This window comes from Populus alba, chromosome 1, assembly GCF_005239225.2.
Source record: "Populus alba chromosome 1, ASM523922v2, whole genome shotgun sequence".
Lineage (NCBI taxonomy): Eukaryota > Viridiplantae > Streptophyta > Magnoliopsida > Malpighiales > Salicaceae > Populus > Populus alba.
In genome coordinates this window covers 28,238,920-28,250,899 of record NC_133284.1, presented here as the reverse complement: position 1 = coordinate 28,250,899, position 11,980 = coordinate 28,238,920, and the positions used below count along the sequence as shown (strand labels likewise).

The 11,980-nt window shown below is 32.3% G+C and overlaps 1 protein-coding gene across 1 annotated transcript; it reads left to right on the top strand.

Annotated features, from left to right (window-relative positions):
• Window positions 1–398: 398 nt before the first annotated feature.
• On the top strand, window positions 399–7,254 carry LOC118045693 (uncharacterized). The gene is made up of 7 exons (XM_035054388.2): window positions 399–555; window positions 697–1,125; window positions 2,371–2,528; window positions 4,152–4,247; window positions 4,809–5,065; window positions 5,627–5,847; window positions 6,007–7,254. Exons 2-7 carry the CDS (start codon window positions 775–777, stop codon window positions 6,385–6,387), a joined length of 1,464 nt encoding a protein of 487 aa, XP_034910279.1. The 5' UTR covers window positions 399–555; window positions 697–774; the 3' UTR covers window positions 6,388–7,254.
• The last annotated feature ends 4,726 nt before the right edge of the window (window positions 7,255–11,980 follow it).

Sequence of the window (11,980 nt, the reverse complement as noted above, 5' to 3'; positions counted from 1 at the left end):
TTGATCAATCTTACCCCTACACCTTTAGAAAGTTTTAAATTTTCCCAGTGAAAAAAAAGTTAACTTTTGTAATATTTTTATTTTATTTTATTCTTAATTTTATCTTATTTTACCCCTCAAATAACCATACACACACACACAATAAATGTTCTAACGTCTTGCCTAAACACTTGAAAACCTAAAAAAAAGAAAAGAGAGAAAACTCCAAAACCAAATTCGAAAGGCTGGCTATTTAATAAATTGGTCAAATTGAAAACTAGATAGTCGGTTATTTAATAGTTGGGTGGATTGGAAAGTTGAAGGGTAATTCTGAAAAGTTTCAAAATATAGGAGTAAAAGCTTACCACTGATAAATAAATAGGTTATAAATGAACTATTAGAAGACAAACAAAATAGCAACCAAAACACAGTATAAATTGAAAAAGGCTCTCTCTGCTCTAGTGCCACCTCCCTTTCTCCATAATTTTGATCGAACCAAAAAGCTGTCTTTCCTACTCTGTTTCCCCTTCGAATCCTCTTGTCATCGTCTGATCAGATCCACATGAAGATTTTCCGGTGAGTGCTTTCTTTTCCCTTTGCTTTATTAGGCAGGGTTTAATGATGCTGGTATTGAATTTAGGATTAGTTTGATTTGATGTCGGTATTTTGCTATCATAGCCACATAAATTGTGCTGATCAGGGCCATGCTATTTTCAGATTGAAGTTTGCACAACAACCCTTTGATGAAATGCCACCAGTTTAATTAAGTGAAATAAATTGGGCGAGCCCGCTTCCATGGGAGATCCTACGCATAAGTCTGTTAGAGATCAGGGACAGGGGCAAGGGCAAGGGCAAGGGCAAGGGCAGACTGTTGTTTATAAGGGAAAAACAGTTGCCTCTGATCATAAATCATTTCCTCGGAGTGCTTGCAAGCTTATAGTTTATTCAAGACATGGTACTGGCCCAGTTGGTCAGGTAGCAATATTTTTACTCAAAGTTGCTACGTTAGAGGCAGTACGAAGGGTTTCGAGGTCTAAATGTCCCCAGGTTTGGAATGGTCTTCAGGCTTTGCAACTCCTTTGCTATCCACCTTTTAAGTGGATTCAAAGATGGGCTCCCTTCAAGGGTTTGGTTAAAGGTGTACAGGTTGTTTCTTGCTTCTTACTTATTTTCTGTCATCGCAATCAAATAACATTGCTACTGGTTTATCAATTGTTTCACACATTCACTAGTTATTTACTTTCTTCACAATAACTGAAGGCAGACATTTTTATATTTATACTGAGGATTTTTATATTATTTTTAGTTTCAAGTAATTTGGTGTAGCTCAAATGATGGAAGTGGGAAAGCATTTACAAAATATAGTAGCTATGTGCTAAAGACACATTTCCTTTTATATATGCGTGGTTCTTCTAATGAATCACTTATAAATAAATATAATATGAAAAGAGGCACTGTTGTATATAAGTAATGGTATGGAGAAAGAGAGGGATGAGAGAGTAGAATCGGGCAATGGTCTGGGGGTTTAAAGTTGCAGCAGGTGAAAATGCCATGGGATCCTGGGATAGGATGAAGAATTGAGCGAGCAGGTGTAATTTTAGAGTGATGATTGATTAGGATTAGAAGGGGTTTTGTGGATGATGTAATGGTGAGATTTGAGAGTATTAAGCCTTAGTGAGAGAAATCAGAGAGGGTTCCATGTGTTTAGAATGAGCCAAGGGTCCATAAATGAGCAAGTACTTACATCGAACACAGGTTCAATGAAGCTTTGAATATGATCAGTTAAAGGGAGACAAATGGTAAGAGAGTTCCGGTTTAGCTCACTTGTTGTCTGCAGCAGCCAAGTCAGTTGTTTCTTGATAAATAAGAAGCAATTATTGAAAATGATCAGCACATATCTGTCACAAATGATAAGAACCAATTCTATCACTGCTTGGTATCAGCATTTGCTACTATCATCTTTAATAGTTGGTTCTCATCACAAGTGACAAATATAATCAACTGGAATCATGTGCTACAAAGAATCTGGGGACAGTTATATCCTTCAGCTTTTTTGCATGAAGCGGCTGTTGTCAAGTTTTTACATGCACCTTTGTGGTTGCAAGTCCAATACTTGAAGCGTCATGCCCAGCAATGACCCTTAATTGAAAGTTTTGCTTGGTTCATAATGATTTTTAATTTAAGGGGCTCTTTCTGCCATCAGCTATTTTTAGAACTTCAATTTCTTAACCCGTAATTGTCTTTCCTCTTGGCATGTTGTCTGCATTTTCCTGTTATGGTTGAGGTCATAGTGAATAATTTTCTATTCTCTTCTTGTGATGATATATGCTGTTTATAAATAAATATGATTTCCTGGAAATAATTTTATTTACTTTCCTGACTTGCTTATAGATGTTTTCGAGGCCATTATTAGTCCTTTCAGTTGCAACTGCTATATCCAATCAATCAAACTGCAGCGGTGAAAACTCAAATGGCTCCAATAATTCCCATGAAGCTGATTCAGAAACATGTTCCGAGTCACACTCTGCACTTTCTTCTTTTGAAACAAGGTAAATAGATGGTAAAGTTTTCAATATTTTAAATAGGGTAAATTACAATAACCTTCCTGAGGTCACATAAAATTATAAAAACTATCCAAAAGTTTGAAGATTTGACATTAACCTCTTCACATGTCAAAAATGTGCTTAATTGATATTTAGAAAAATAGGTAAACAAAAAAACTTAGAAATATTTAAGAAAGAATATTTAAAAAAATCAAACAAAATTGTTCGAAATTAAATAATGCAATTAATATTGTTCATCTACTAAAAAAATAACCATGTCCTATTTTTATGTACTCTTTCTCAAATTTCTGAAGTTCTTTAATTTAATTATCTTTTCTTAATAATAATCATGGGTGTTTTGGGTACAGAGGAGAGTTTATGTAATATTTTTGTAAACATAAAGTTTTTTTGAACATATCTTGAAACTTTTGGATGATCTCTGAAATTCTATGATATTGTAATTTACCTTTTTAAATGTTATAATTGTGGAGATCTTATAACTTTTTTTTTTTACTATATAGATTTAGTTCTTTCGATACTTTGTTAATGGAAAACAAGAGTTATTTTTCTCCATTTTTATGTGAACCCTTTACCTTTTTAACATCTGCTCTCTTGATGAACTGGAATCACAAAAGCAAACCTACAATTTCTTATAAAAATAGTTTAAACAAGCAATTTAATCAATTTTAAAACTTGTAATGCATGTTGTTGATGTTTGGTTTATTATTACATGAGAGATATGTTGTAAGTTGGTGACTAACTGATGAAGGTTTGAAATCAAGGACTAGTGATTTTAGGATTGTAATTTGAATTTTGATGTTCAATCTTGGGTTATGGGGTGTCAAATATAAACAAACAGGCCATTTGTGCCAACTGGAATTGGAAATTGCAGATGAAAGTTGGTTCTGTTGTGACTGGGTACTTCCTAACTGTGATTAAGAGCTTGTGTTGCGCTGTCAATTAACAATGGCCAGTTAAAACACATAATCAATAAATTCATTACACCTTTTAATTTTCTATTTGTTTTCTTCTCCACATCTACATCCGGTTTGTTTTCATCCTTCAACTGGTCCATGAACGAGTTGGTTGACTTCGGAATTATATGTGGGCCGGGGACCTTGAGTCTTGAATCCTAGTTCTGACAAAAACACTAGTTTACTGTCTGAAACAATGCAACACAGTTTCCAGTTTATTGGGTAAATGATATTTGGAAAAAAAACTGTTTGGAAGATGCTGGGTTTGTAACCCAGATGACATTGAGCTGGATTTGGTCAATTGATGTCTTGGGGCTATATTATAGTGGCTCAGTAAGTCCTTGAGGAGCTTGTTTTAGTGCTTGACATGACATGGGTTTTTGTTTTGGATGCATCTTTGGTATGCTTGTTAGCTAGATATCTACCTGGCTCTCTTTTATTGATGTCTTTTCTTGGTCATTCATTGTTCAATAAGATTTAAGCTTATGGTCTTTTTTTCTCTTGATTATTGTCTGGTGGATGTATTGGTTTTATTTATTTTATATATGTTTTTGGTTATGATATTTTACTAAAGAAATTTGTTTGGGAGCTTTGGTGTCCTGGAACTACTTCCGGGGATCTAGTTACAAGTTTATGGCTTTCATCTGATCTGCAGGACTTCAGACATGGCCTCTCAAAGTCTAGCATCTGAAATTTGGTTGATACAATTGTACAAGGAGCTAGAAAATCAAGGAATTGCATTACCAGAAAGGTGGTTTTTCTCACTTATAATGTACCGGGAATGTGAAAAAGATGTGCTGTGGGGTTTTCTTGTTCTGGATTCTAGGACGTCATCTTGTTATGTACTTTACAGCCAATTAGTTCCATCATTGATCGTCTGTGTACTTCTTTATCAATCAAGAATGTGACCAGGCTCTGTGCTACAGACCTTAACATGTTCCATCCATTCCATGCTTATTTCTGTTCTGGCAACTGTTTCTGAGCTCATCATAAATTTGTCATACAATAACAGACATGTTCTAAGAAAGTTCAGATCCTTATCTGCTTCCTGGATTTCAGCCTCATGTCAATGTCTAAGATAATTCTCCTCATCCTCCAGTGACCTGGAATGAACTTCTAGCGCTATTCTTGTTCCTCTGCTGTATTAGGTCTCCGAAAAGTCTCATATACATCACTCAGCTGTCCATTTGGTTAATTTTCTCAAAGACATAACTTTTCCGCACTGGTTTGGATACTCATTTCATCGCCTTAAATTCTTTGAACCTCTTGGCTTTTCTTGTTGCAGCTGATCATGACATGGATGTTTATGCAGAATTAATGAGGATGAGCTCCGTAGATTTTACTCTGCTGCAAATGGGGACTTTTCGTGCTTTTTATTGTCAATAAAGAAGACAGTCCGTTGGAGGGAGACTTACAGAATTCTTTCACAACAAGAGCTTGAAAATTGGTCAAATATGGTCTTCTGGCATGGTCTTGATGTGCTGAACCGACCTTGCCTCATTGTGCGGCTTGGTCTAGCTTGCGCCAACTTTCCATCTCATGAGAGAGCTCGCTTTGCTCAAGCCATTAGTAAGTCCCTATTCTTTGACCATATTTCATTTCACTTCTTGCCATATAGGCCATTGAATGCTGGCATCCGAATAAAAAGGTTTTCCTCACCAAAGATAACAAAGTATAATTGCTGTTCCATCTAAGCAGCACCTCAATTTCAGATTCTTCATTGGAGGCAAATCGATCATGTTTCTGACCTTCTAATGTCTGGTATGCTGGTTGTTTGCTAAAACTGCCCAAACCCTGCTTATAAAACTGGTCCTTATGGATGAGCTGAAAGAGCATTGGTTGAATAACATGCAATGTAGACCATTGATGCCTTTATTTATTTTCTATACTAAAAGCACCATCCTGCAAGGTCAACAATGTAGCTGGTTACTTGCCTGCTAAAAAAATGATTCGTTTTCTGATGATAGAAGGAATGGATTTGAACCGATGGAATATCTCCTTTCCAATTGCTTATGTTAGTTTGAATTTTGAAATAAGCTGTCAACGTTTTAGTATGTTTGTTCCATTAGTTTATCTATTTTGACATTTTCAATGTTCTATTTCAATATTAATGAAATGGATATGCACCAGTATCTCAGGTAGAGCATGGAATCCTGCATTTAGTTGATGAAGATAGTCCTCAGATTACCGTTCTTGTGGATTGTGATGGGCTATCACCATTGAAAATACCTATGCAAATGATGAGATCCTGCTCTTCACTTCTGCATGATAACTTCCCCAACCGCCTTGGTCAGTTGGTTGTTATACGGCTTCCTCCAGTAGTTCGAGTTATTGCTCAAACCTTTATCCAAGTAAGCATACTTTCTCATAAGGATCTGAATGATTGGTCTTCCTGTGTTACATTTTTCATTTTTTGTTGTTTTGGGTTGTAGAAAGGAAGGGGGTAATAAAATCTGTGCCTTTATTCTCTCTCTTTATATGTCTAAACATGGATCTCCTGTTCTGTTCAGGTTCTAAAACCTGTCACTAGGAAAAAGCTGAGAATTGAAGGGAAAATGTACCACAGGGTTCTCTTGGAGTGCCTTAAGACACTCCCATTATGTCTTGGAGGTAATTGCAGTTGTGAGATATGTTCAGACGCTCGCATCATGCAGCAGCCACAATCTACAAATGAGATCAACACAGCCAGTCCATTTTTTAGTGATGGTGGGGAAGATGTTCCTTCACTACATCTGACTACTCAGGCTGATGTTCATGTTAATGATAACTGGAACCACCTGTTGAGAACTCTTGTAATTGGCATTCTTATGGTGTGGGTTCTTGTAGCTATCCTTGCGGGAATATATGATCCCAAAAGCCGTCTCTTTCAGTTTCCTCAAGGAAAAGAGTGAAGCTGACCTTCTGATTTCTCTTGCTGCTTTCATAATTTTCAGGTTAGCTTTTTATTGCATACACCATAAAAAATGTCAGGATATTGTTTTTTTTTTTTGAAAAATTGTTGTTTCTGCTTGTTGAATATCCGTTATTCTAGTATTCATAGTTGAGAATGTATATTATTGTTGTATGTATTCATGGTCTTACTAGCATTGTATTTTTGTCTATAGCTGAAAGTAAATTAAAAAACAGGACTAGCAAACTAGCATAAGCCTGCTTATTGAAGAAATAGATAAAGACTAGAATCTTGTTAGACAGTAAGAGGGAAACCTTAACTGGTGATAAGGTCTGGCTAACTGGCCCTACAGTATCAGCTTTACATTCAGTATCTATGGTATTTAGGTAGTGTTTGGGATTGCAATTTAACTTTTTTTTTTTTAAAAAAAAATTTCATTTCAAATTATTTTATGTTGTTTTTTTTTTTTGCTGGTTATAATGAGTAGATATCAAAAAATAAATTGAAAAAAAAACATTATTTAAATGAATTTTCAAGTAAAAAAACACTTCGAACTACTTTCTTAAAATGCACTCTTACATAATTCCAACTAAACAATTCTTGAACTGAATATCTCAAATTTATTGTTTTTCTTGCAATTCATGAGAACAAATGCTAATAACTTATAGTTATCTAACGGTCAATTTACCATGTTACGAAGTTAGTCCACTTTCATCATCATGTATTATCCATCACGTACAAAAATTTCGCCCCCAGATGACTTGTGGAAAATTCCATCATAATTTTATCCCATATAAAATGAGAAATTTTATAGTGCCAAAGAGTAACTAATTACATGTTATTAGTTATTTTTTTATTCACTTTTTTTTTTTAAAAAAAAAATTAGACAGTAGGTGAAAAATACTAGAAAGACATTTTTCTTATTTTTTATGGGTTACGAGTTTATTTTATCTCTTGTCTGTGTGTCTGCCTCTTTTTTTTTTTTTTTTTAAAGTAGATTAAGGAAATAACTAATAAAATGTCTCTGAACACCATAAAATAATTTACGTACTTTCAATGCATACAAGTTAATAAGTAGTTATTTCATGCTATGAACAAATTCTGCTCTTCATTTCAATTAAATGGTTGATCTCTATGAACACAAGTCATTTTCTTAAAATCTAAGTGGATCGCACTGTTTATATTTTAACAAACACGATCAGTATCAATATTTTTAATAACGTTAAATAATCCAAATCCAGCTATTTTCTACAAAATATTCATTTTTTTTTTTTTTGTGCATATTTTAAGAGCTAGAAGGGGCCACGAGAGTTTAATTTGTTTGTGTTAGTAAAACAATTCTCCGTGGACCGGGGGATATTTTTTTTTTTGCTCTTCTGACCACGAATGCCTGTCTTCAATTCGCTCAATTACTAATCAAGTATAAACCTAAAAGACATGGGGTTTTTCTGTAGCCAATTTTAATCTGTTCTATTATTGTAATAGTTGATTTTTACAAAAAATTTAATTTGGTCTTTAAATATTTTTTTTAACAATTGTGCCTTTATGAGCTAAAATTTACAACCAATTGCATATTTTTCAGGGGAAGGGTTGGATTGAAAATTAGAGGACCAAGATGAAAATGATGGGTAACATAAGTGGTGGCTTTGAATTTCATATAAAAAGTTTACTTTAGTCTCCCATCTTTTTTGGTTTATAGGTAATCGGTCCTTTTAGTTTTCAGAAATTTAATTTTGGTATAAAAAATCATTTCCCTCACGTTTCAATTCTTTTCTGTTAGAGGAAAAAGAGAAGCTCTCCAGATTTTGGCTTAGAGACAGAAAGTCGCTTTTATATCTATTCTGATCACCAAAATAGTTGAAATTAATGTCAATGAGTCATATTCAGTGAGGGAGTCAAGGAAGAGAATTTATTCGATTTGATTTTGTGATTTAAGTTGTTTTTTTGGGTTGCTAAATTGGTTTTTACATGTTCTAGGATTGGTTTTTAGCTTGATAAAAGGGTTTGGTGGGTTAAAAACTCATACCCCTGATTTTCCAATCACCACAATAGTGGCTGGAATCTCGGCTAGGAGACGATGTGTTGTCTTTGTATTTTAAAAGAAAAAAAATGAAAAAAGGGAATAACAGGTCGTTCCCCCTTGAAATGAGAAAAAAAGCTGACCCATGAGTACGAGCCTTGACTTAAAGACCCAGGCACCTGAGTTGTCCTTCTAGAGGCCTAGTGTGCTGGGCTATAGACTAGTGTTATTGGAATTTTTTTTTTTTTTTTTTAGATAAAGAAAAAAATTAGCCCAGTTAATTCTATGGTATGGATTGCAAATTTGACAAGTTAAGCTATAACATCCAGCTTATTATTATTTTTTTATTGCACTTTTAGCACCTCAATTTTAAAAAATACAGTTTTATTGATGATCTATTTTTTTAATTAACTTAAACTTAATATATATATATATATATATATATATATATATTATTTCACTCTTTGTTATCAACAAATTGCTTTTGCTGTCTAGTCTCATGCACTTGCCATGTTCTTTTTCTTTTTGAAAAACATTTCATTAAAAAATATTTCATTTGCTTTATTGTCATGTAAATCTATTAAATGAAAAATAATCTATGGAATAAAAAAAATTCCTTGAATCCAATGGCGTGCATGATTTGCATCGAGAGTTTGGGTAATTAGCTCAAGTTCACTTGGGTTTTTTTTAAAAAAAATTGGGTTTCTTTCATCAATTTTATCTTTTAAAATTAAATTAATTCAAGATTTAGGTTCCTAGTTTGTTTTTTTCAAGATTATATCCCCAACTTCCGCTTATTAACCTGAAATAACCTAAATTGATCCAATGTGTTTCCTTCTCAAAGTTAAATAAAAATATTGTCTAATATGCACCTGATTTTAAATTAATGGATAAAATATTTTCATTTCTTTAAAAAGACACATTACCAATACCTACATTTGTTTTTGTTTGGTCTTTTTTTTTTTTTACTTAGCACAAGCTAATTGGCTTGCCTAGGTGTTATTTTGGTTTCAATAGGTTCCATTTCATAAGGGTTTTTTGACCTAAGTGTTTTTTTTTCCTTCACCTTACGCGAGGAAGTAGACCTAACTGCAATAATTATTTTGGCTTCGAATTGATTTTTTTTTTTTAGATGTTCTTTTTGTTTTTGGGTTTCTAGTGGCCATGGATAGGTTAATCAAAGTGTCTATAGTGTTTTATAGGTGTTTTAAGTCAAGTGTCTATAGTGTTTTCTAGGTGTTTTAAGTCAAGAATGAGTTTTAAATTGAAGAAAACCAAACCCCTAATTTTCTAACGAATTGCATAAAGCAGGCAAAACATTGTCTATTGTTTTTTTTCTTTTTTTTTAAAAAAAAAAACAATGGCCCATCTATATTCAATCAATCAATTCTATTTAATTCAAGAATAAAATCTATTTTGAATTTTTTTTTTTATAAAAAAGATCCTAGATAACCCAATCAAATAAAAAGGAAAAAAATGGAAGTAGAAAAGGCATACAAAAAAAAAAAGCCTAATCTCCAATAAAATAAATATCGAAAGATAAAATTAACTTAAAAACAAAAAAAAATGGCAAAAAAAAAAAAAAACCAACAATAAAAAAATAAGAATAAAATTTGATAGGAAAAAAAATGATGGAGGGTGAAATCTCTAAAAAAAAATTATAAAAATCATCTCAGATGGCATAAACAACAATTAAAAATAATAGAGACCAAATCTAACAAATAAAAAAATATCAAATAAACATGAAATTGAAAACAAATTTTGATTTTTATAAATTATTTCAAATAAAACAAATATTAACCAAAAATATCAGGGACTTAATTGAAAACAAAGAGAAGTTGAGAGATTGATCTGAAATATTGCAGGGAAGGGCTTAAAAATCGAGGGAGAGGGTAAAGAAAGAAGAAGAAAAAGAAATAGTCGTTAGAGTCAAACCAAAATTTTGTTTTGTACACACATCACCATTACATGAAAAAGATATCGAAACGAATCTAAAGATAATCTAAAACGACTTTTTGGTCACTGAAATCACTACAGGTGCCAACAAATCTTTTTTAAATATCTTTAATTTATTAAAAGAAAAAAAACACCCCTCATTTTACCCAATAACAACAAAAATACCAATAGTGCAATGAAATAAATGCCATTAGACCCAAGGTATAATAAATTGAACCCCAATAATAAGGACGTATTTTTATTGTGCAAATAAAAAAAGATAAAATTAAAACACATCCTGTCAGCTATTAAAGTATTTTTGTATATAAAGGGAAATATTTTATTTTATTATGCATCTTATAATTAAAAATACAAATCTACCCCTTAATGGAAAACAACAATGTATAACTCTTAAGGGTATTTATGTCCTTTTACTAAGTAACTTAAAAGGAAAATACCATTCTTGCTCCCGACTAGTTTAAAAATTTCAAAATGCCCTAATTGCAAAGAAAACCCCTGAACCCTTAGCCTAAAGGCTTTTTTAGGGTAAGATCATAAATTCACTATTCCAGTCCACAATAAAATTTGTTTATGGGACCAGTGAATTTATCATCCTTTTTTGTTGTTTTTTATTATTATTATTTTACAAGTTATTAATTACATCATGGAGTCTTGTACTCTCGTGATCCATCTAAGAATATTCAAGTGATTGGTCTGGCTTATTACTAGACTTATGCACTTTTGAGTGTTTAATAGTGTGATAATTTTTATTTTTGGATGCTTTTTAAAAATGTGTTTAACTTGAAAAAAAATATCAGATTAATGTATTTTAATGTTTTTCGATAATTTTGATATGTTGATGTGAAATAAAAAAAATATTTTGATGTATTTTTCAAACAAAAAGCACCCTACATCACAATATTAAAGCACTTGTAAGTGGTGCAGTAAAATTCATGGATTAGAATCATGACTTTTTAAAATGTCGTAGTTGGAAAGTGTGATATTTCAAATAAATTGTTAAAATGGGATGATACAAATTTCAAGGAGAAAGAAAAAAGAGAGGGAAAAAAAAACAATGAGACCCCGGAGGCATATCAAAGCTCCGATGACGATATGTCTGATATCATTAGAAAGATTTCAACGAGAAAAATCCAATAATATCAATAAAAAAAAATCATAAACGATACCCAAAAACAATTGAGCTGCCAATTATATTTGGGCAGCTCGCGTGATACGCTTTGGTTAATGTTACCTTTCTTGTTTTTATTGCTGAGAGATAAATATTGTTGATGTCATTACTAATTGTTATTATTGTTGTTATTGTCATTGCCTTTGATTTTGGACTCCTCATGCTTAGTACTTATGGAAATAGATGTATCCATCATCAAGAGTGATCCTTGTTTACATAAAAAAAAAAATATTGGCAGAATCAATGATGCATGTAATTTCTTCTATGTTTATTATGTCAATAAACCAATCTTGTAATAAAAAACACCTCAAATCGGTTAAAAAATACAAAATCAAATTTAAAAAATAATCTCTCAATATCGATTTTTTTTCCATACAAGATGAAGGGGATAAAACACCTTATCAGAACTCTCTTTGTTATTTTCTGGTGATTTTTTTTATCATCTCTCAA